At 42.3% G+C, this 24876-nt stretch overlaps 1 protein-coding gene and 2 long non-coding RNA genes across 5 annotated transcripts in view; 1 reads left to right on the top strand and 2 right to left on the bottom strand.

Annotated features, from left to right (window-relative positions):
- SCLT1 (sodium channel and clathrin linker 1) overlaps nt 1-2228 on the bottom strand; it is a 30687-nt gene extending 28459 nt beyond the window's left edge. For both annotated transcript variants that reach the window (XM_072928769.1, XM_072928770.1), the window contains exons 1-2: nt 2087-2228; nt 262-332 (exon numbers count right to left, since the gene is read on the bottom strand). In XM_072928769.1, the coding sequence (XP_072784870.1) occupies nt 262-315 (54 nt within the window). In that variant the 5' untranslated portion in view covers nt 316-332; nt 2087-2228. The remainder of the gene's footprint in view (nt 1-261; nt 333-2086) is intronic.
- Nucleotides 2229-2230: 2 nt separating this feature from the next.
- LOC140684005 (uncharacterized) lies at nt 2231-8801 on the top strand. 2 transcript variants are annotated; one of them, XR_012055783.1, is made up of 4 exons: nt 2231-2638; nt 2718-2899; nt 7573-7650; nt 8189-8801. It is a non-coding gene; the product is annotated as an uncharacterized lncRNA (long non-coding RNA). The 2 variants fall into 2 exon arrangements; XR_012055784.1 differs by having other exon boundaries at nt 2231-2678.
- Nucleotides 8802-12433: 3632 nt separating this feature from the next.
- LOC105760489 (uncharacterized) lies at nt 12434-19416 on the bottom strand. Its single transcript, XR_012055782.1, has 7 exons — nt 19246-19416; nt 18599-18700; nt 18429-18482; nt 16735-16810; nt 16556-16627; nt 13097-13247; nt 12434-12606 (listed from the first exon to the last, which is right to left on the bottom strand). It is a non-coding gene; the product is annotated as an uncharacterized lncRNA (long non-coding RNA).
- Between the last annotated feature and the right edge of the window lie 5460 nt (nt 19417-24876).

Here is a 24876-nt window from a genome sequence, read left to right as displayed (position 1 = left end):
AAAAGGGAAGTCTATAAAAGTGAAAAAGTGTGCTGAATTACAAACCAAGAGCTCTTTCAGGGATAAAACTTTCAGAAATTCACTAAAAATACCATAATTCACTGTTAGTGCAGGTTTTTTCAGCTGTTGCTGCGTTGTATGATGGACCCAAACCAGGGCCAGACAACACTGAAGTAAACTGTACTCCATATTTGAAAAGATGTTTATCACAAAACAAAATAAAAAAAAATTCTTACTACTTCCATCTCTCAGTTCACATACCTGCTCAGCAGTAATTCTCAGAACCTCACTGGCTTCATAGTGTCCAAGTGCCATTTTTAGTAACCTCTGATCTGAAAAACACAACGTTTGAGAATCATGGCTATAACACAGGCCTATATCTACATAAATGGGACTGGCAGTCAGAAATATGTTTAACAATATAATGCTTCAAGGACAAAAAAAAAAAAAGCTTCTAAAATTCTTCTATTTAGCACAACTGTTTAAAAAAAAAGGACTTGAAAAAGTCTACGAGAACTGTAACAATAATAATGAGTTACATTTATGTCACATTCTGTTTTAAGAATTTTGTTCTGTTTTGTAAGAATCTGAGTAAGGCTTTTGTAACTGCAAAGGGTAACAAAGAAGAAAAAAGAAGTGGTGAATGCAATGGCTATATTTTGATTTAAACAACTTCTTGCCCATTTTTCTTGATACACATCCCATTGCCTTTTACTAGTTGTAAACTTCTGCAGGAGGATATAGGAAAAAGGCAGTGGGGATAGAAAGGAGGCAACAGCAAAGGAATGGCAGGAAACAGGAAAGCTGCTGCCCTTACAAGCCAAAGGATGTAAATGTGAGATGCCAAAGGTGCAAAAAGGGACAGATTTTAAACATCACTGATAGAAGCTCACTTTCAACAGTAAAGCATTAAATACATTCTGAAAAAAGTTCAGCGCGTATCACAAAAAGTATGGAATGGAATGGAGGATTATTATTTGTAGGTCCGGCTACTAATATTTCAAAAAGAATTCAGGCAAAACTCAACCTTCTTCACAGCTACATATTTAACATAACAAACACTCTACAACATTCTCTATTGCTTAGAGAATCTCTTTTCAGAGTTACTATACACATGCAGTGTTTTAGAACTTTAATTTCACATTCATGAAGCAAGAGAAACATTAATCCATGTACCAGGCTCAGAGTAGGCCTAAAACAACTTAGGGCTCAGCTGGCATAGAAGCCCAACTTCAAATCTTGTCCTGTGAAAATGTAGAAATATTTTTTTTTAAAAAGGATTAAACTCTTTGATAGGAAAGGGAATTCACCATTTCACTGTGAATTTAATCTGAGTTCTACTTAGATTCTAAAGATTTACAAAATAAGCCACAGGCAAAAGAAATACATACGAAAAGGCAACATTCCATAACTTGAAAAAAACATAATTTTTTTACGTCACAGAATAATAAATACTCTTGCAAAGCACAAGAAAGATACAGATTTTTTGAACCAAAATGACTGTGTTATCTCAGACAATAAACTTTTCTGCTACTGAAATCCTTGGAACCAAAAGCTGGTCTTTCACCTTTGCCACCGCAGGGAACTTGGTACCCAGTGGAATTCTGAGGTTTGAGTGATGGATGCACCGTGCCCTGCTCCTGCTGCCAAGTTCTCCTGCAGCACTAACTGGGGACAGCGACATTCCCCATCTCCAAGTTACAGGAATAGAAACTCCTCAGAAGCAAATCTGTTCGGCCAGTTACTCTGTTGGTGAGTAATTGAGATGTACTCTGATTAGGTCACGTTAAGTCACATTAAACCCAGCAAGTAACACATAATTAAAAACACCGATTTTAGTCCATAAAGCAAATTTCACGAATAACGAGAAAGAGAGCTTCCTAAAGCGTAGGGAACGCCGTGGTTTCCTAACTAAAGAGCCATTCATAAGAAAAGGCATGTGCTTTCGGCCATCACCCTCATTAGCAGCTTTTAATTGCTGGTGCTTAGCTAACTAAAAGCACTAGCCACGCTACTCCTCACTGGGAAAGCTACGGAACACAAACCTCCAGTGCTACCGAATATAAACCTCACTACCAGCACTCACCTGGCCGTGCTTTCCCCAGGTAAACTCCACGAAGCCCCGGGGGGAAAGCCGCTTGTCCGGCCGGAGTCAGGGAGGGAAAGGGAAGGAAAAGGGAAAGAAGGAAAAGGGAAGGAAAAGGGAAGGAAAGGGAAGGAAAGGGAAGGAAAGGGAAGGAAAGGGAAGGAAAGGGAAGGAAAGGGAAGGAAAGGGAAGCCGGACCCGCGCCGGAGGAGCAGAGGCGGGAGCAGCCGCTCGCCGGGCGGGACGCGCTCCCCTCAGCCGCCGGCGCCCCGGGGCGGGGGCAGCGGGGAGAGCCGCCCCTCCGCTCCCTCTCCAGAGCCCGGTGTCAGCACCGCCACCCGGCCAGGAGCCGCCCCGGTGCGGGCACAGCCACGGCCGGCCCGGGGCCCGCGGAGCAGCCTCAGAACCGCCGAGAGCCGGGCCCGGCCCCGCTGCTGCCTCCGGCCCGCCCGCAGCGCCGCCCCCGTCACGTGGGGAGCGGACATGGCGCGGCCTCCGTGAGGGGGAAAGGCCTCGCTGAACTTCCCTTGGGGGGCTGAGGGGTGGGCAGAGGTGCTTGAACTTCCCTTGGGGGGCTGAGGGGTGGGCAGAGGTGCTTGAATTTCCCTTGGGGGCTGAGGGGTGGGCAGAGGTGCTTGAACTTCCCTGCGGGAAAGCCAGCGCGTTGTGGCCGCTGTAGCAGAGCGGGAAGGCGGGAGCGGTGCGCAGCCCTGTGGGAGGGCTGGAGGCGGGCGGGCATCGGCCGCTTCACCCGGGGAACCAGCGACGGCAGGAGAGGACACAGCCCGGGCTCCACCAGGCTGGACTTTAGGGGTAATTTCTTTATAGAGAGAGTGATTCGACTTAATAAGTCTAAGTGCCGAGTTCTACATTTTGGACACAAAAATCCCCTACAGCGTTACAGGTTGGGGACAGTATGGCTGGACAGTGTCCAGACAGAAAGGGACCTGGGGGTGTGTGTGAGCAGTGTGCCAAGAAGGCCGATGGCATCCTGGCCTGCATTAGGAATTGTGTGACCAGCAGGAGTAGGGAGGTTATTCTTCCCCTATACTTGGCGCTGGTGAGACCACATCTTGAGTGCTGTGTCCAGTTCTGGGCCCCTCAGTTCAGCAAGGACATTGAGATGCTTGAGCGTGTCCAGAGGAGGGCAACAAGGCTGGTGAGGGGCTTGGAACACAAACCCTGTGAGGAACTTTTGAGGGAGTTGGGGTTGTTTAGCCTGGAGAAGAAGAGGCTTAGAGGTGACCTTATTGCTCTCTACAGCTTCCCGAAGGGAGGTTGTAGACAGGTGGGGGTCGATCTCTTCCACAGGGCAGCAAATGGCAGAACAAGAGGACACAGTCTCAAGATACGTCAGGGAAGGTTTAGGGTGGATATTAGGAAAAAAATGTTCACTGAAAGAATAATAAAATACTGGAATTGTCTTCCTAGGGAGGTGGTGGAATCACCATCTCTGGATATGTTTAAAAAAAGACTGGACTTGGCACTTGGTGCTATAGTCTAGTTGTGGTGTTAGGGCATAGGTTGGACTTGATGATCTTAGAGGTCTCTTCCAACCTCATTATTCTGTGATTCTGTGACTTTGGAACGAGCTGCCCGCCGTCCCTGGAGGTGCTTATGGAAAGGCCGATTTGCAGTGAGTGCAAATGAAAGCTCTAGCTAGTTGCTTCATTTCCTTGTGCCTCAAACATTAAAAGTTTTTCCCCCAGTCTGTTTTTCTGATGTTACCAAATCCTCTAAATTCATGTAGTGGAGACTGTTTTGTTTATCTGTCCTCTTGATAAATGTTTCTGGTGGTTTTGGAAGGTATTTACGTAGATGTATGTTTGAAAAGCTTAATAAGACTTATTGTATACATTTCTAAGCAACTACAGCATTTTGCTTTATTTTCTTAAATCAGTTTCAGTTTCAGAGCTTTGATTAAATTGCACTCTCCGATTGTTTTCCAAAAGGCATAATAAGAGAAAAAAAAAACCATTTTTATAACGAAATTTCAAACTAATAAAATCCTTAAAGTAAATTTGATTCTGTAAATGAGGACTAGGAAGAGGAAGGTCATAACAAGTAACATCATATGAGTTTAACCATCCCCTTAGCACACTGATCTAAAACAGGAAAAGGGTATGAAAAACTGCAGAGGTGTCTTCTGAAAAGGTATATGCACATTTCACATACTTCTTGTTCTGTATCTTTCTTCTAAACAGTGATTAAAGCAGCTTCCAGTACAGATCTGTAACAAATTCATGAGCAAATCTGATAAAACATGTCTTTGAGTAAACTGTGAACCTAACCTGACAACTAAGATAACTAGTTTGTCAGTTAACCTAACCACACCCTTCTTTTCTCCTGTATCTGGTTTATTTTCTTCAGAATTAACTCAATACTTTCTCCCCCATCGTGCTTTACAAACAACTTCCGTATCTGCTTTTTGTGCCCTATGAAGCCAAAAAGGAGGAGTGATGCACAGGAACACTGAAACTCCAATATCTGGTCAACTAAATCTATATGATGCTCTTTAGGAGCAGCAGAATTATTTTCTAAATGCAAAGACTGTTATAATACCACTTATTTAAACTTGATTTCCTGTTCACTTGTAAATTGATTATTTGACCTTAAATTGTTATGATTTTTTGACAATAAAGCAAATTCTGATTTGCTGAGTTGATGCAGTAGAAAATACTTATATTTACATTGTTCAGCTGTTCACAGATAAAGCTGCATAATTTAATAGCCAATGGACATGCTGAATTCTGACTGGCTTGTTAAAGTTTTTTTAATAAAGATGCACCCTTCGTTTATCCACCTTTGTAATTTATACATCCAGCTGTGAAGCTCTCCAGCTTTGCAGTGTTATTTACTAGGAGATTGAATACCATAGCTTCCCAAATTTTGTATACATTACCAATCAATATACAGATTTTATAACCATAATTTCATACACAGATAATCTGTTAATTGGGCTGCATGCTAAGCTGAGGAAAGCAACACAGCAAATTGTTTTTGCTTTTTGATAGTTTCTGCCATGTCAAGCTCTTATTCTATCCTTTTGTAATGAGTGTACCTCTCATGGGAGGGAATCTGACAGACAGAGTCATACAGACAAACATACAAAACAATCCACTATTTAGCATAGAGGGAACTAACAACAATAACAAAAGTTTAATATTTTGCTTTCTTTGTCTGTCACCTAACGTTGTGAAACGTATTCTAGTTCATTGAGTTTATATTCTGCCACTGATCTTTAGCTGAGGGACACAAAGATATATGTGTTATGTGTGTTTGCATATTTATGTGTTTATATATGCATATAGATATACACATATAAAAGCACATAAATACATACGTGGGGGTGTGGGGGTACGGGGGTGTATATATATGTATATATTTAAATATATATGCCTGAGGTCATATGTGTATGGGATTCAGCTTGTGTTCTGTTAAACCCAGTCCCCTGTGTGTGTGTGTGTTTACACCTCACCCATAGGAACTGGTTACAGTCCTGGCTATTGAACTGTTGTTGTTCAAGCTGTGATTTATTTGGTAATGATATACAATGTTTCACAGTGACAAGGAGTCAATAATGAATACGTTATGCTTTAACATCATAAAGACATTCTTAAGAAAAAGTCCCTATCTTTCTCCAACAGTGATCCATATGGTGTGCTACTAAAAGGAAAAGATCTCTGAGTGAACAAATGTGAAATAATACAGACATAAGTCTTTATTGCTCTTTTCATATCAAGATAGCCTTTGTTATCTGGCCTATGAAACAAGTATGCGAGACTGCTCACTCATACAGCATTGTTTTATTGTTCGTTTTTATTTTCTCTAAAGCAGACCTGGTTTTCTTTTTCCTTTGCATATGTCTTAAGAAGTTGACCTTTAGCTTTATTAATGCAATTAATAGTTTCTGCTTCCTATCTCCTATAAATTATGTTGGTGAAATAGGTCACCTGATTTCATGTTCTAGTAGGTACAGTCAGCGAAAATTCTGGATATGTAAATTATCATTATTTCTATCCTCTTCATTACACATTTTGCAATACTATTGATTGTTTGACCTATAGTATCTTTTGTCCTCAAGCCACACACCTAGAAGTCACCTAAATCTTCATTTTTTCTGAAGATAATTCAGCTTGAAATATTTTTTTAAAATCTAGATTAAGAGTAAATAATTTAAATAGAAGTTTTGACAGGACCACACTTATAAGGTTTTGAAGTATCACAAGACTACTGAAAATTGCTACTCTGTCATCTGACTTTTTAGTCTTTATCTAAGACATAAACCACATGTTTGTTTGATGTTTTGTTTGATTTTTTTGTCATAAAAGGAGTAGGTGCTTTATCAATAGACTTTGTTTTAATCAATACTGCCTTGATTATTCCCTACATGAATCCAATTTTTATTTCTACTGTCTAGAGTGAGAAAATATGAAAAAGAGTTCCCCACATCAAATCCATCTGCATCATCTCAGAGGCTACCTTCAGTAGCTTAAACATGGCTAAACCCCTCCCACTGTTACACTGGAAAGAGTCTTGATGACTTAAAACTTTAAAAAAAAACCTTGTCATTTTCACTCCATTTAAATGTGTCACTTTTAATAGCAAAACAAGTAGAGAAATTCCAATGTGAACTCATTTTAGAGTAATGACCAAGCATTTGACTATTTGACTGTATTTAATCTTTCAACTCCTTTTCTTATGGCATCCTTAATCCTGCTCCTGAAGGGACTTGGATTGAAGTACAGTAAAATTTTTGGTGTTGAGTAAATCTCTGGTTTCATATCTGAAGATCTCCTTAGTTCAAAAATCCACTTTGTAATTAATTTTATTTATGCTGTGCAACTCTGTTTTCCCAGATATTAAAAAGCATATTGGCAAAGAATACAACATTATTTCTTGAATAAAATGACAGCAATTAATGCAACAAGATTTTCTGCCCTGAGAATCATCTGACTTCCCCATTCAGTGTCTTTATATTCCTATTCAGGGACTTTATATTCCTATTCAGGGATTATTATACCTAAGAGATCTAGAGTATAGCCAAGAGAATAGTAATAGAGAAGTTCTAACTGTAATGCTGATTTTCTACTGTTCGTTACTATTTATCACCCATAAAAGACACTTGTAGTTAATTTTCTGTTCCGTAGGGCCACTTTTAGAAGTAAACTTCACTATTGGTGATGAGATTTAAACATGAAGAAAAAAAGGTGGATAAGTATCAAGTTGTTAAACTTGCTGTCACAAGACTATATTGTTGAAGACTGTTACACGGATGATGGGAGTCTGGGATAAGCTTAGCTATGAAAATTTTGTTCCATTTCATCAAGTAGGCTTAAAAGAAGACGCAAATTGGGGTTTTTTTGTTGGGTTTTTTTTTTGGTATTTTGGTTTTTTTTTGGTTTTGGTTTGTTTTTTTTTTTTTTTGAAAGCAGAATATTTTTGGAAAAATACGAAGTAGTTATCTCTGACATTTCTATTGACAGGTTGCCAAGACATGTTTGGGGAATTGTAATGATTCAACATCTCGTTTGAAAGCAGCAGAAACAGAGACAAGCTTTCAGGTATTCTCTTTCAGAGTAATTTTTGGGGTTTTACTAAAAGGTTTTTTGAAATTCAGTTACTTAAAGTATACTTACACATTCTTCACCAAGTTCTGTCTCAAAAGAGAAGACTGCTTAATTCAGACTTTGACTGTCTGATTGCAATTGATCTGTTCAAAATGTTTTCTAGCTGGTAACAATTTGCAAACTATTAAATATTTGGAGAGCTGGTAGTCAAATGAATTAGTAGTCCAATTACTTAATTTGACAGTGTGATGTGTATAGCCCTGGAAGCAGGAGTAAGGAGAGATTTCCAAAATAATTAAATATTAAATACATATATGGTTGTTTTTATATATATAAAATATGCAGTGATATGAAGCTATATGTAGCATCAGACTTGTATGGTTTTGCACTGTGAAGGTTGTTAATTATGCTTTCTTTAATAGAGATCAGGACACTTTTCTAGGGACAATTCCATTGCCATGGAATTTTAACATACCTTTTTATTTCTGTTTATGTATTATGTATTCTATACACCATGTTTTTACCTTTACAGAAGTTTCACAGCCCTCTATGAACTAAACCTGAAGATGAAAAATCACCTGAAAAAAATGAGAAAAAATACGAAGAATCAGTTAGTACACCAGAAAAAAAACTTTAAATGCTACTAATCTACATTGAAAAATGCCAATCACTTCCATTTTCATGTCCTGCTAGCACAAAGGCATGAAATATCCCAGGTTTCTAAAGCATGGATTTTTCACTATTTTATGAATGTCTGTAAATTAGTCTAGAACAGACCAGTTAGTACCTTACAGCAATAATCCAAAATTGGTTTGAAGAAGTGCTTTGTAATGCAGTCCAGTTTTTGAACTCTTGTTCTACCTTATCAGTAATTGTATACTATAAATTACCTTCTTTTTAAACAACAGTCATTCTCAAGTATATTTCTCACTGTTTTATTTAATGTAATTTTGTGGCAGATTAGGTTCTAATATTAAGAAGCAGTCAATGTGTGTGGGGGGAAGATAAATGTGTAACCATATTTGAAGTACAATCCTTAAGTGCCACTGTAAAAAGAGAACTCTGTGTCCGGGGGTCCATGTATACTTACCTTTTAGTAATTCCATCTCAAATCTACTTACGCAATAAAATATGTTTATTTTGTTCTTTTTTTCCTCTGTGCTATCTTAAATAGTTCAGTTTTGAACATTGAAAAGCAGACAGAATTGGATTTTAAGGGATGCAGATAGAAACATTACTTTGAGGATTCAAGCAAAAACATTTGCAGGTGGTACTGAGTTACAGTTTCATAGCTTGGATGGCAGCCATGGGAAGTCAGTTTCATCCCTTACATTTGTGCTGATCTCAACAGGATGAAATATACTCCAAAGGGTGAAGCCCTATTTTGTCCCCTACAGTTGGCCTTTGGTCACTCCATCAGGGAGGATTGATTGGAGTCAGCTCTGTCACTCAGGGATTCTTTCAGTTTCTCCTTAGTCACACTCTATGACAAAAAAGCAGAAAAGAAAGGGAGGAGAAGAGAGAATGTTTTTCTTTTTTGTGTGTATGTCATTACTGGTCTAATTTAAGAATTCACATGCCATATCTTTTTGAGATGCAAATCTTTCAAAAATGGCTGGAATAGTAAATTGCCTGATGCAATGCTATCTGTCCCTAGCAGGAAGTGTTTTAAGCATTTGTAACTTGTAAACTTCCACCTTTGTCTTAATACACACCTCAGCACATTTTTTACTAGATTTAAAGTAGTTATAATAATTTACTTTTTCTTGCTTTGTATCAGTTTAAAAGCAAATAGACAAATATTTTGACTATTTGATGAGTGATGCTCTGTCTTCAGTTTTAGCATTTAAGATTTTACCTCTCCTTCAACAGTCTCCTTCAATACCTGCCTTTTCCTTGCTGATATGAGTAATCTTTCACCCTGACGCTTTGTATGTGCTCTCTATTCAAAGGTAGATAGTTGCAGTTTCTCTGCCTTGAGAAAATACAATTTTAAAAAGAAAAAAAACTCATGAACTGACCAAAGGATGACAAAGTACGGCTTAAGACTATCCATGTTAAGAGTCAAAAGACATGAAATCGTGGCTACAAAATTAATCAGGAGGGAGATTTGGCTCTTTGCATTTGATTGTAAATCTTGCTGAAGACAGTTTTCTTTCAAAATTTTCAGTGAGCAAGAGATTTGTGATCTTGTCATATCTACAGCTGGCATTAATTTCTAGTGATGCCAAGAGCAACATTTCTTTGCATGTGACACACCTTAACTGAAAAGGTCACTGAAACTCTGTTTCAGTCATCTGTCAAGAAAGAATCTGCACTGCACAGTGGTGAAGCCCTCCAGCAGGACAAAAGCCTATGAGCACAATGCTTCCTGTAGCTTTAGAAAGAAGTCTTTGTCAATAGGATCCCCTTTATCAGGCAGCCTGTAGTAGATACTGACCACAGGGCTCCTTGGCTGCCTTGGTCACTGATCCTTACCTGCAGGCTTTTGACTTGCTCATGGCTGTTCTTCAAACACAGCTCCTCACATGGAATCCACTTCTTGATGTAGAGGGCAATCCCTACATCTCTCCTTCCCCTGTATCTTCTGAACAGGCTGTAGCTATCAGTAGTGACACTCCAGTCATGGGATTCGTTCCACCATATTCCAGTAGTGCAACAAGGTCATAACTTGCAGCATAGTAGCTTCCAGCTCCTGTTCCTTGTCCATGCTGCACGTGCTGATTGAAGGCACCTCAGCCTGCCTGTCAGCCATGTCACCTTCTCAGAGGAACACCCCTTTTCTTCCTTTGACATAATTTTCTCGTGTTTTCCTTATCAGCTTTTATTACCTTGTCTTTCCTGACAAAGCCAGCCCTAGACTTGCCTTGGCCTCTTACCATTCCCCTTATACTTCATTGCCTTGCATGCCCATCTCCTGCCTTGCCTTGCTTACAGCTTTTGTCCCTGGCCTTGCTTACCTTTGTCTACCATTCCTTGCTTTGTCTTTTCCCATCCCAACCTTGCCTTTCCTTACTTACACCTCTGTGTCCTTCCCCTTCCTACCGCTCTGTTGTCTTGCTTTGCCATGGACGGACTCGGCTCCTCGATTTTCCCGCCCTTTTTGCCGCCATCTTGGGAAGGTCGAGCGAGTCCCGAGCCCCTCGGCGGGGCTGCAGTGCCGCTCTTTGCCCACACGGCGGCAGCACCGCCGCCCGCCGCAGCCGGGGCCGCCGCTCGCCTCAGGGCCGCGATCCCCTCCGAAACATCCTCGTCAATAAATGCTCCGCTGCTGTGCGGGACGGGTTTGTCCCGGGATTTGAGGCTCTCCGGGGTTGTGTTTCATGGAATAAAGCTCGCGCGGCGTTCCCAGCTGCGGTGACAACGTTTTGTGGGCTGGGCTGAGCTCTGTTTCCCGGGGAGCAGCGGGATGGGGTCCCGGTGCCACCCCCGGGGGTCGCACGGAGAAGCTGCTCCCGTGGTACGGCCGAGGGTCACTGGGAAAACCTGAACAGTCCTGATGGAAACCGATGGAAAAAACAAGTTTGGTTTGGTTTTGGACTTGACATTTTCCCCCTGACCCCCACCCGGTCCAGCTGTTTTGCCTTAGGAAACAGGAACAGGAGACAGAAGGGGGAATAGAGAAAAAGATAATTCATTACCCCAAAAGGGACGAGCTTATTTCTATTTATTTCCTGATGCACCTGGAATGATTTGGGTCTCAGGAGGCACCTGGGAGCCTCCTTTTGTGTCCTGGGTGGGGCCGTGGCTATAAAAGGGGTAAAGGATGGAGGAAGGTGGGGTCCGGGGGCAGGGGTCAGGGGTGCCCTGGGGATTTGCATCTGGAAGTGGCCGCCAGTTTCCTGATGGGAGCCCTGGAAACAGAGCTCGGAGTCCGTGAGAAATGCGAATACTGCAGCTGGAGTGCTGAGAATGGAGGCTCTGCAGAGAATGTCGTCTGGTGAGTCTCCTGATGTCCCATATCTAATGCTGTGCTGGCACCAAGTCACCTAATTCTGATTTAAACTCTCTTGAAATACGCTTAAATTACAAACTGGACTACAAAATGCACATGGGAAGCTTCATGTTCCTAAGGGAATGCTTTAGGGATCTGCAGCGTCCGAATTGCACCAATAATCTCCGCTCCCACAGAAACCTGCTGGGCCGTGGTTCTAGGGCAAGGGTGCCAGAAAAGTGGCACCTTCAGTGCCACCCTAACAGGGATTTCCCTTGGAGCTCTCAGGATCAGGAGGTGTTCCTGCCCCTCTGGGAAAGCAGGGAGCAGGATCAGTGCTGCAGCTGTGTCTTCTTCCTGCTCTCTGCAGCTGTTCCAAGGGTGCCCTGGAGTGCTCTGGCTCATGGCGGGATAATCTGTGTTTAGAGCTTCCCCCGTGCCTGGGTGCGCAGCTGGGTCAGTCACCGAGCTCCCGTGGAACCCCTGAGGTTGGAAAAGCCCTTTGTGCTGCTGAAATGGCCCCAGGACAAAGCTTCCCAAGCTGGAAGAAAAGCCAGTGGCAGGGAGGGGAATCCAAGAGGGTGGTGGGAAGGGCTTTCTCCCAGGTCTGGACGCCCTCAATGCAGGGGTGATTTTTAAGTGTTGTTAAATGCTGCAGTAGCTCCCTCCCTAAGTGAGAGCTGCCTCAGCTTACATGAGTGTGAGGATATCCAGCTCTTCCTTAGGGCTTGGAGCATGGCAGGGTGCAGAGCTCATGGTAAATCTTGTTTAAACACTTTTAATATCAAAATGCATTAAACCAGAGACTTTGAGGAAATAACACACAAAAATCTGTTGCAAGCATAGGTGCAAGCTGTCTTTATTAAAGATCTGCATTGACGGATGTTTTGTCAGACCACTCTGAGAACAGAATGTGTCCAAAAAGCTTCATTAACCCCTTGTTCTTCTGCTGGTAGGGCAGCGTCACCCCAGGTCTTGGGGGCTGTGTGAAGATTCCTCCCTGGAGCAGGGTCACCCTGTGAGGAAGAGCCACAGAGGTTCAGTTCTTGGACCAGGTGAGGATCTCTTTCTACTAACCCGACACAGAGAGAGCCCTGCTGGCCAAAGTTATCTTTTTTTATTTTTTTATCACTGTGCTGTTAGCAACAAAGGGATGGGACTGCTCTTGGGCTGGGATCAGCACTACTCAGATAAACACCAGCCTCGGAGCATGAGGGTTTAAAGAGCAAGCAGCGCTGTAGCTCAGGAGCAGTCACAAGTTCTTTGTTCCAAGGCAGGACAGAACTTTCTAACCCCAGGGCCAGCTGCCACAGGGTTCATTTTGCTTTTCTAACCCATCACCTTTACTCAGTTCTGCTGCACTGAGAGTACTTTTGTTCAATGGCTTCTGTTATAACTTGTAAACTCTCAGTTTACTCCACACAGCCCCAGCCCTGCCCTGCAAACCCTTCCCCATCGTGCCCACACAGTTTCTCTCTCACTCACTCGGGGCATGCTCTTACTTACAGCAACAGAAACAGAAGTTATTTTATTCTTTTCCTGCTTAATGTCCGTGTCTTGTATTTGTAAATTAATCCCAGCTTCTCCCGAGGCTGCAGATCAAATCTTTCAGTGTCTGTGGGAGTTTCTGGTTTTCCGATTCCCATGTCTCCCCTCTCTGTATTAAAAAAAAAAAATTATTAATAGATTTGTTAAGCATTTGTTGCATATATTAACATAAATAAGGTGTTATCATTAGTAGTTTTGTTATTATAATAATTAAAATGTATAATTTTGTTATAAGATTTTTAAATTATGGTGTTAAATTTTATTTATTAAATTGTTATGTTTTATTAGTTATTCTTATTTTTGATATTTCTTAAAGTTGTACACTTTTATAAGTAGATTTTGTGTGATAAGATAAATTTATACATTTTATTAAATTTTTTATATTTATGTTTGTGCGTTAATAAAAGAAAATTTATTGTTGGTTTTTTGTAAAACTGCGTGTTTAATATTTTTGATATTTGTTAAGAAGTTATTTAGTGTAAGGGGTGTAGAATTAGATTGTTTATTTAGATAATATTTTAATTGATTTAATTGTTTTAGTGTGGTGGTATAAAAAGTGATGCTACCATTTTTAAGTTTCAAGGCTTAAAATTACTTTTATATTTTGATTACTATTGATGGATAAATGATAAGAGTTAATAATGTAAGGGCTTTTTAATTATATGGATTATTTGTAATGTTTTTATTGGTATATTAAGTAAGTAAGTAAAGAATGGATTTTTTTTGAGTAGTGCTAAATAAATACAAAGTATTTAAACTTGAAACTAAAGTTACTTAAATGTTTGTTTTAGGTTGGTTAATTGGTAAAGTGATATAATTAAAAGTAAATAAAGTAAATATAGTAGAAGTATAATATTTGATAGAATTTTATAATTTGTAAGTTACTAAATAAGATTTTTATAATATTGATTTTTATATTTATAAAGAAACTTAAAGTTTATATATTTTGGTGGGTGTAGTACAAGACGTTAGGTGTAAGCTGGAATTCTTGTGTAATTTACATTTGTATTTACATAGTGAAATTTATCTTTGTATTTTCATTGGTTTTTTATTTGTGGAGTGGTGGGTGTGTTTTTTGTGTGATCTGGTTTTGTGTTTCTTATTGAAATTTACTTGGGTTTTTGTACTTGTTGAGATATAAGTAAACTTTATGTTTTGATATGAGAAATAAAGTATTGTTAAGTTTTGTTTTATACAATTGTATAGAGATTTGCAAGATAATGATATAAGTTGTTATTATAATTTTTTAGTTATAAGTATGAAGAAATATAAAGAGTAAAATAATGTATGTAGTAGTAAAGAAGAAATTGATAACAATTAGAAATTACTTAGATAATATCTATAATTAGTAACATAGGTGAAATTATATAATTAGTAAGTATTAAAGGATTGTACATTATTTTAGAGTATATAACAGTTGATAAATATTAAATTAGTGGAAAGTTGGATAATTATGTGTGGATAATGATTTTAAAGTTTATTTAAAAAATAAGTTTATTTGTTATATTGATAAAGTTAAATGGTTAAGTTAAAATTATTTGAATTTTATTTTTGATGTAGAAAATATCTGGGTTTGTTGTTAATTTTTTTATTTATGTAGAGTTAGGGTTAGGTTATAGTTTAAAGTTTAATTGGTGAATGTTACTTAATATATTTTTATATAATGTTTTTTAAAATAGTAGTTAAGAGTAAAAATGTTAGGATTAAAGATTAATTACATTTAATAATGGGATTTTTTAGAATTTTTTTAGAATATAAATGCTTTGAATATAGTAAACTTTCTTTTAAAGATTTGAAAGTGGTTATGGACAGGATTGTGAGTTTGGATTTGGCTATTGAGAGTGTGAAGGTGGAGGAAATGTATGAGAGACTGATTATTTAGTGTGAAACTTAGAAAAAATAAATTAATGTTGTAGCTGGGTTTTATATTGAATTGTTTTTGTAATGATAACTGAGGAAAGTGATAAGATTAACAGTTTGGAGGAGGTTTTTAATGAAATATCTTCTTTTTAATTTTGAAAAATATTTAAAATTATGAGAAAACATTAGGTTAAATTATAGAGTTAGTGTAGAGATTAGTTAGAGAGTTAACTTGGTTTAAGAGCTGTATAAGTAAAGAATAAAAAAAGTAGGATTTAGAAATTGTATGTGTTTTTTAGATAATTATATAAAGAGATAATAAAGTATATGAAAGTTAGTTGTAAATATAATAATAATATTTAATAAATATTGTTTATTATAAAATTAATATATAATTAGTAGTAAGTATTTGAAGAAGTTAGGATAACTTATTTTTAAAAATATTTATATATTAGGGAAATAGAGTAAAAATTTTAAAATAGTGTGATATTATTAGTAATTGCTATCTTTTGGTATTACTTATAGAAGATAAAAAAGAGTAGAGATTGTAATGAAGAACAGAATTTTTGATGAAATTGATGATATAATAAACTGTATTTTTTTTACTTCTGAATAGGTGTTTGTTAGTGTTTTCTTTTAGTTGATTTCATTGCAGCTGTTTTTTTTTTTTAAGAAAATTAACCATATACTGTATAGTTTAGATAAATGATTTTTAATAAAATTTAGGATAAGTTATATTAAATAACATTTAAATTTGGACTGAATGAATTTTGATAGGAATAATAAACTTAATTTGAATAGATAAAAAGAAACTTAATGTACTGATTTAAATGTACTGACATTTAATTTTGTTTGATTTTATTAATACTTAACATATTGCATGTTATTATTTATAAATATTGAAGGGTTTTTTAAGTATTTTGGTTTTTGGAGAAATTTTAGATTGTTGAGTTATGATTATTCCTTATGTCTTTACAGGGTGGTTGTATTTATTGGGAGATGTGTTTCTTACCAAAAGATTTTCATTTATGTTACATTTGAAATGGTACTAATTTGTATAGTGGTTTTTTTTTTTTTTAATGTAGGATATTGATTAGATTGTTTTATATTTTTTGTGGGCTTTGACAAATATTTATTTATATGGTTAGGCTTTTCTATATTTGAAGTATGTTTTGATGGTTTTTGTTGTTTTTTTAAGAGTTTTTGATTTAGAACTTTAAGAGTATTTGGTGTTTGGAGGAAATAAAGTTGAGTTTTTTGGATACGGTTGAGTTGTATTTTTAATGTTAGTAAGGACTACTTTTGGCACTTTTGATTTTTTGTTTGGTTATGGGGAGGGTCTCCTGTTAGATGTGGAAGCATGAGACTGGCATTAGGACTTTTTTGTCTAATGGTTTATGAGTCTGTTAGGGAGGAGGTGTTAGTTTAAATTTTATAAAATACACTGAAAATTAGTTAAAATCATGGAAGAAACATTATGGTAATTAAAGGGTGTTATGTTTAAAGAGCTATAAATCTTTTTTAATAACTGCTTGACATAAGGTGAGCTTAATCTACTTTTTCTGCCCCAGAAAGTATCACGCACGTCCGCATCAATGGCACGACCTCTGCCCACTGCTTGTGTTTCACCTGACCAAAATCAAAAGTGGTTGGGCTTTAAGAACTTGAAATAACTTTGAAGCGAATTAAATCACATTTTTCTCCTGTGTTTTTTTCCTTTCAGATGCCGTACTTACCTCTGTGGACACGTGCTGAGCTCTCAGTGCAGGAACCTGCCATGGCCTTGGTGGCTGTGAGCTCACGTTCTTCCCACTGGGGAATTGGAAATAATTGTTGATTAATTGCAGAAATGTTTTCTGGAGCCTTTCCCCGCTTTTGTGCCCCTGTGCTGTGTGGGATAAGGGCAGAGAAGCCTCAGGCTGGAAAGGGGCAGGAGAAAGGCAAAGGGACCTCCCTGGTGTCCCCAGGGCACTGTGGGGAACAGAATGGATACTGTGCGGGCAAGGGAAGGTGAGGAGTGACAGTCTGGGGCAAAATCTCAGTTCATCTGCAGGGAAATAAGTAAGGGATATTTTGGAGGGGAAAGCTGAGGTCATGAGTTCACCCAGCCTCACCCAAGTTGTGTTTGCACAAAGTGGTACCAGAGGTGAAGGTCAATCCAGAGCCCACCCTGCTCAAGCTCTACGTCCCAGAATAAATTCTACAAGCTGCTCGTTGAGGGACTAAAAATACATAAAAACAGAACCAAGAGCATTCCAAGAGCAAACCAGAAGGCTCCTGGGAATCCCATTATAGTGTTGTTATAGCCTTTTTAACAGAGCTGTAAGTTTTTTATTTCAGTGCTGCGTTTCTCTGCTGGGATCATTCACTCCGTGGGCTGTGGGTTTTTTTTGGGTTTGAACTCCCTCCCAGTGGCCCTGACACTGCTCAGGAGCTGGGAGGAAAAGCAGAGCCAGCACTCCTGGCAGGGGCAGGGAGTTTTCCCCCAGAGCAGATCCAGCAGCTGCCCACCAGCCTGGCCAGGAGGGATCTGCTTTAGCCCCTGGCTTCTGCAGGGAAAGAATGTGTTCAGCTGATTCAGGCAACATTCCAGCGGCCTCATCTCCCATCCGCACTCCCGCCCCTCCTGCTCTCAGCTCCATGCCGAGGGGAATTTGTCCCACCAGCAGCAGGGGAAGGACACGAGCTCCCACCCTGGCACTTGGATTGTCCCTCTGGGGGATGCTGGCTGCTAGGATTTAGATCATCCCGTATATTTGGCTGCTGAAATTTCCGAGCCCAGGGGCTTTAGCACAAAGATTGTTCTCTGTGTGGTGCCCAGATTTGGGGTTCAGTATCAGCTTTGCTAGTTCAGATGAATTATACCCACAGCCCCAGATTCCCTGCTGGAATAACCTGACAGTGCCTCGTGGAGAATGGAAATTCCCATGCAGAGCTGCCACTTTAACACCAGCTGTGTCAGGAACCAGCAGAGGTTGCAGGGAAGCTCAGTGGGACAAGGACAGGTCTCTATTTTATACAAGTTGCTATTAAAAACCCTCATCCCCCAGCCCCAGTGATGTCTCTGGGGTCATTTGACAAAGTTCCCTGGAATTCAGCTGATTTCACCCCCTGGAACTCAGGCTCCAGTTGATATTTTAAAGCAGGACAAGGCGGTGGCTGGATGCGCTCCTGGCCTGTGCTGAGGCAGTACATCTCTCCCTGCAGAAGCTCAGCTCCTTTCAGAGCCTCAGCAGTGGCCTCCGCATATCCTTTTCCCTCAGGAAAGAGATGCACATCCCTGCCTGCAGCACACCTCCAGTGGGACCCACCTGTGAGTTTTCCATCACTTCTGCACCTCCAGCTGGTTCCCTGGAAATTGCCAGACGTCATCCCACTCCAACCTCTGATTTTAAAGCATCTCTGAGACATACTGCTTGGCATTTAATACCTGTGAGGGAAGATTGCCTTGGTTGAAATGCTGCTGGTGGATGATGGCCTCGGGCTGGAAAAGAGGAAAGAGATTTGGGATGGTTTAGGACATACCTGGCAGCTGTGTGGGAGCTCGGGGAGGTCAGAAACAGGAATTGCTGTCACAGCCCCTCTACAAACAGCCCATGCCTCCATTCCCAGGTAATGCCAGCCATTCCTTGGGGTCCTTCTGGGCTGTCGGTGGCGTCTGTCCGGGCTGAAACATCCCTGCGTGCCTGTTGGGAGTAGCCCCTGGCCGAGGAGCCATGGGCAGCCCTTTAGCCGTGTCCGTGCCAGCGCTGTCCGGTGTCCGTGCCGGGTCGTGCGTTCGGCACGCTGCCTGCCACGGGCAGGGCACGGCAGCAGGGCCGGGTTCCCCGGGGATGTGGACACGGGGCAGGGGGAGGCGGACACGGGGCAGGGGGAGGCGGACACGGGGCAGGGGGAGGCGGACACGGGGCAGGGGGAGGCGGGCGCTGCTGCTCGCAGGGGAGCGCGGTGGCCACGGGGCTACCGGGGCGGGGGGGGCGGCTCCGTGTCCGGAGGCGGCGCTGAAGGAGCGGCGGTGCCGATGGGGTCCCGGCACAGCCCCGGCGCCCCGCGGTCACAGCAAGAACGTGCCCGTCCCGGAGCGGTTCTTCCCGCCCGCGGCGATGCCGGGCCCGGTCCCAGCCCCGATCCCGTCTCGATCCTCCGGCCCTGGCACCCCCGCCCCGCCCGCCGAGGAAGAAGCGGCTCAGCCCGGCTCGCTCCCACAGCAGACACCGGCGGGACCTGGAGCCAAATCTCGATCCCACCTGAGCGCCTCGGACGCCGCGCAGCGCCGGGAGCAGCCCCGATCCGATCTCCGCACGGCGCTCCGAGCGCCGGTCCCGCCGCAGCCCGGGCCGAGCGTCCCCTGCGGAACGCGGGGCGGGCGCGGAGCCGCCGCCATTTACGGGCCGGGCCCCAGAGCGCCTGCGCGGGGCGGGGCCGTGGGGGATTTAAAGGGCGGCTCGCTGCGGGAAGCTGCGGCCGGCCGGGTTCTGTGTCTCTTTTTGTCTCTATTTTTTTCTATACCGCTCCTATTTATCCTCCCTTCCTCCCCTTCCCCACCCCCTACACCTACACACCCCCCCCCCCCCCTCAGGACCCCCTCCGAATGAGGGGGCCCTTACTCATGGTAGCCTTGCACAGCACAGTGTGATCCCTTCTGTTCCCTGAGACATCTTGGATGTTTTGTGGAAGAAATTGTCCCTTCAAGGCAAATTAATAAAACACTTTCATCTGTTCTGTAAACTTCATCCTAACATAAGCACTGTGTGAGCAGTGCTCCAAGCAGTGTCCCACTGGAGTCACCCTTGAAAACTGGAATCTGAAGGATCATCAGCTTGCTTATCTTCATGCCTCGGTCACTTTGTTGGATGCATGGCATTGCTGGTAAATTAGTTTCTTCCAGAATAGAAAAGAAAAAAAAAAAATTGAGGCTTTTTGAGGTTGTGTATTAGATAAACTTTTGTCTGATATTTCCTATTTATTGCTATTCTGTGGTCAATATCAGCTTTAGAGTTTGAAAATCACCTATCCAATCTCTGTAGTATGTTGGGAACTTCAAATATAGAAGTTTCAATATTTGCAAAATAGTACTTATTTAATTTGGGTTAAATTTAAATTGGGTTAAATAACAGGGAAGCACAGCAAAATCTTCCAGCAAAAACTACTTGGAGCAGTGTCTTGGTTTGAAAAGACAGGGGTCTGCTAAAGAAGGCAGAAGCCTCCCCTGAAATGGAAAATGTAAACCCCCTCCCTCCAAATTATTATAATTTTGAAATTAAAAGGCTCTCAGGCAAAGATATGGGAATAGGAATAACAGTTCTTTACTAGGAAAACTAAAAAATAGAAATGTAATAGGACAAAGCTCAACAAAAGCAAATGACAGAGTCAGAATACGACCTGACACCCTGTGGGTCAGGGTGGTGGCAGCAGTCCCATTAAATGGTGGCTGCAGTGCTCCTGCAGTGCCAGCTGCGGTTCTGTTGGAGCAGGGATCCTGTAGAAGGGTGAAGTTTTCTTCTGAAGGCCCAGTAGTGGTGTAGATGGGCCTGATCTTCCTCTGGGAATCCAGTGGCCAAGAAAGCTGCACTTCTGGGAATCCAGTGGGAAAAAGGCTGCCCTGGTGTCCCAGAATCTCAGATTATATCCAGGTAGGAATGCTTGGCTCCTCCCCCTGGGCAGAGCATCTCCCAGTGGGATGATATAATTTTATCAGCCATGCAGGGACACTCCATGGCCCATTAACAGCAGATGTCTCCCCAGAGGGAGGATTGGTTTGTGGAAGAGATAAAGAAAACTTGCCAATTAACAGAAGATAACTGCCACACCTCCAACAGGTGGCAAAGAGAATACACACATTGCCTTGCAATCTAGGACAAGGAGTAACCAAGTAGTTTGGTTGGATTATTGTAGGAAGAAAAGTTACAAATGCTCACTTGAAGAGGGCACAAGAGGCTGAACAACTTCCAGCTTGCTTTAGATCTACCTAAAGACAAAAAAAAATACATCCCAGGATTGTAGTGTTGTCCTGCTTCAGGGCAAATTTGGGGAAAGAACCCCCAAAAGGGTTCCTTTAGGAAAGCAGACTCAATTGGCCCCTCCCCCCAACCAGTTCGGGAAGAATACCTCTTTCATAAAAGTAGAAAAAAACTGTTTATTAAACAAGCAAAATTAAACAATATTAAACAATAAATCTTCTCACCACTCCAAGAGAGAGACAAACTCAGAACAATCTCCCGAGTTGCAGCAGGGCTCACTCAGTCTCTGCTCAGTCCCTCCGGCGCTAGAAATGCCACAGCCCAGGCCTGGCCTGCTGGGCCACAGGTGAGAGCTGCTGCTGCTCTTCTGGTGTTTAGTCCAGAGCAGGTTCAAAGAAAGGGAAAAAAACTTCAATCCAGGGAACTTCTTTGCCTCAGCTAGCTAAAAACTAACTAGGAAAAGCAAAGGAGAGCTCTATCTCGCTGTCTGTCTGTCCGCAGACAACACAGTCCAGGAGCAGGAATGTGGAGGAGGGAGTGCAGTTCTTGAAAACAAAATCCGCGCTTCTTCCCCCCCTCCACTTCACTCCTGGAACAAGCCTTAAAGGTGCAAAACTTATTATTCAACATAAACAGGGCAGACGAATGGGGATAAAGGCATCATACAGTCAACCTAGGACATTTCCAAACTTCAGCTATTCCTGGCAGGAGACTTCAACCTAGCCAGAACCTCGGTGAGAGGTGCTGGAGCACAGAGGGAGCAAAGCCTTTGGACAGGTGTGCCAGCTCCCTCAGAGCTGCTGGTGTCAGCGAACATGCTCCTCCTTGAGGATGCAGATGGCCAGGAAATGCCCAGAATTAAAAAAGGGAATCCAGCTCCCTTCCAGAAGATTTTCCCAGAGGCAAGTGTCCCAGCATCAAGTGTCCTGGAGCTGTCAGTTCCCAGTCCATGTTTCCCAGGATGCTGTGGCGGTGCCAGAGAGGAAGATGCTCAGCACAGTGCAAGAGAAGATCCTCCAGCTGCAAAGGCAAATGTTCCCACCTCCAGAGAATTGTCTGCCATCAGCAGTGCAGGAGCAGAAAGTGGAAGATCTTGAGACTTGGCATATATCTGGCAAGGGCCTCAATCCCTCCCAGTGCCTCAGGGAGAGCTGCCGGACTGCAGAGGGAGGAAGCCCTTTGGAAAGGTGTGCCTGCTCCCTCAGAGCTGTGCGTATCAGCAGGACCTGCTCATCCCCGAAGATGCAGCTGTCCAGGAAATGCCTGGAAGTACAAAGGGGAGCCCAGCCCTCTTCAAGATGTTCCTAGAGGCATAGGCCCCAGCAGTGTCTTGGTGCCACCAGTTGTCAGCCCATGGCTTCCACAGAGCTGTGACTGTTCCAGTGGGGAACACCCCATGCTTGGCAGCAGAGGTGATCCATTGTGAAACCAAGGAAGTTCCTTCTATCAAGGGAGCTCCATGGAGATGGCCTCCGCCTTCCAGGAATTTGTTCAAGGAAGGAGGTCAGATCTTCTTAGGAATATTGGTGTTAAATAAATCAGGATTTTCTGTCGGAACTCAAAATGTCCCTCAGACATTTTTAGAGGTTCCAGGCCTTGGTCAGAAGCATTTTAGACCGTGGCAAGCAGCTGAAAACAGCTGTGATTTTGAGTTTGAACCATGGAATGAATTACCAACTTTAAAGGTGGAACAAGCAGTCACAGAGGGTTAGATGATATAGTAAAAGTAGTCACAAATTAGAGGGTAAAATTTTTTAGTATTGTACAGGGGGGTTTTAACACCTGTACAGGGGGGTTCTACTTTGTACAGGGGGGTCAGGAGTTCTAAGATGGAGGAAAGTGGGCCTGAACCTGTTCTTCCTCCTTCTTCTTCCTTACCTCCATGTTCTTGGTGATGTTGGCATTTTTCTATTGGTTTAGGCTAGGGACACACTATTCAACGTAGATGATAGATATTGGCACATTATTGTAAATATAGTACACGTAATTTTTTGTATATAATGTTTGTACCATCCCACTGAGGGGCAGAGCCCCGCACACTGCCCTGCAGGACAGACCTGCGGCAGGGCAGCAGAACTTGTTATAGATAAGCAAAAATAAACAACCTTGAAAACAGCACAGACGAACTATGGCTTCTTCTTTGGCAACGGGGCAGAAAGACAGAGACTTTCTACAATCTCGGAATCACCAATACCCACAGATTCCGACAATTTTCCCAGAGAACGGTCTGTGTGTTCCCACTCTTCTGGGTTTGACTGGGATTCCTTTCTTCCCAGAAACTGGCACAGTGCTGGGTTTGGATGCTGGATGGGAATGCTGTGGATCACAGGTGGAGAGTTTGGTTGTTGCTAAGCACAGCTTGTCCACCTCAAGGACTCTGCAGGGTCCCAGAAGCCACTCCATGTCCCACGCTCTGCCCGCGAGGAGGTGACAGAGAGCCTGGAGGGAGCATGTCCAGACAGCCAAGCCGGACTGCGCAGAGGGATGTTCCAGAGCACAGCATGTCCTGCTGAGTCTGACAGCTGAGGAAGCTGGTCAGGAGAGGCTGATCACTGGTGGGATTGATGGGGCATGAGGCAGAGGGTGCTGAGCACTTTTGTTGGGCATTACTGCTCAATCCTGGGCTTTGATCCTCTGGCTCATTTCTCCCCAGCTTCTTCCTCCTTCTTGTTTGTATTCAGCTTCCTGGTTTTCTTCTCCTCCTTCTCCAGGTCTTCTTCTCAGTCTTTCTTATCTTTTTTTCCTTTGTTTGTTTTTAATTCTCTTTTTTCCCTTTTTCTTTCTTTAGCTTTTTTTGTCCTTTTTTTCCTGCCCCACTGCTGGAGGCTGAGCTCGCCAGAGTATGTCTATGCGTCCTAGAGCCCCTTTTGGCATCTGTATATCCCTGAACATCTCCATCGGATGCTGCCTTCCCCTGGGACGGTCCTTGTCTATAACAATGTGTGAAATGAAACTATAGAGATGATTTGAAAAAGGGATATTTTAATGAAAGCGTTGCCCTTATAGTTCTCATAGAGACCCCAAAAAAACCAGTTGTCTTTCAGATTCTCATGGCATTATTCAGTAAATTATATTAAATACATACACCCTAATAAATGAGCCTAGGGCGAAGCATTAATTTAGGCTACGGTGGTTATTCTACGGTAACTTCTCCTGTGCGCAGTCATCCAAGCCTCTGACTCTGGCAAAAGACTGACAGTCCAGAAGAAAGCACTCATCTTCCAACGGGAGACTTCCCACTCAGAGAAGTCTTCCCAGAAGTGTTATTTCAGGTCATGTTTTCTCCAGACAAGCAGTGCTTTGTTCTCTGGATCTCAGAAAATGCTACCACAGCTGGAAATACCCACAGATTAGCAGTTAGGGCTTGCAAGCAGCACTACCTGATGGCCCAGTGCAGGGGCGTAGAATTCAAATCCCCACCCAGCTGATCCACTACCGCACCTTTGGAAATGTAGTATCTGGGTAACAACAACACAATCAGGCAATAACACAATATAATAACACAAAAAAATAGCACAAGATTATTCTAAAGATAACACAGCTAAAGGAGTAAATGACTCTTAATAAAAATTTCACGTTACCGCTTGCAATTAGTCCTTGTACAGAGGACTCAATGGCTCTGGGCCATCATGTGGTCACCAACATCCCCATCGGGGCTGTGGAGACACAGGGACCTCCAGCTCCTGGGGAGGAAATGTGCCATGGCCCTTGGACAATCGGCAATCACCACTCACAGGTCACAGGAAAAGGGATAATTACCACTCCCAGCTCAGGCTGCAGACGATGGCTGACACACAGAGCTCTCGCCATCCCGTCACAGTGGGGTCCTGGCTGGAAGGATCACGGCTCAAGTCAGGTCTTCAGGTACACACTGGGAGAGCCATTCAGGGCACATGAGCACCAGCAGCCCGCATAAAA

The sequence above is a fragment of the Taeniopygia guttata genome, chromosome 4 (assembly GCF_048771995.1).
Source record: "Taeniopygia guttata chromosome 4, bTaeGut7.mat, whole genome shotgun sequence".
Classification (NCBI taxonomy): domain Eukaryota; kingdom Metazoa; phylum Chordata; class Aves; order Passeriformes; family Estrildidae; genus Taeniopygia; species Taeniopygia guttata.
The sequence above is the reverse complement of the archived record's forward strand: the minus strand, read 5'-3'. Positions and strand labels throughout refer to the sequence as shown.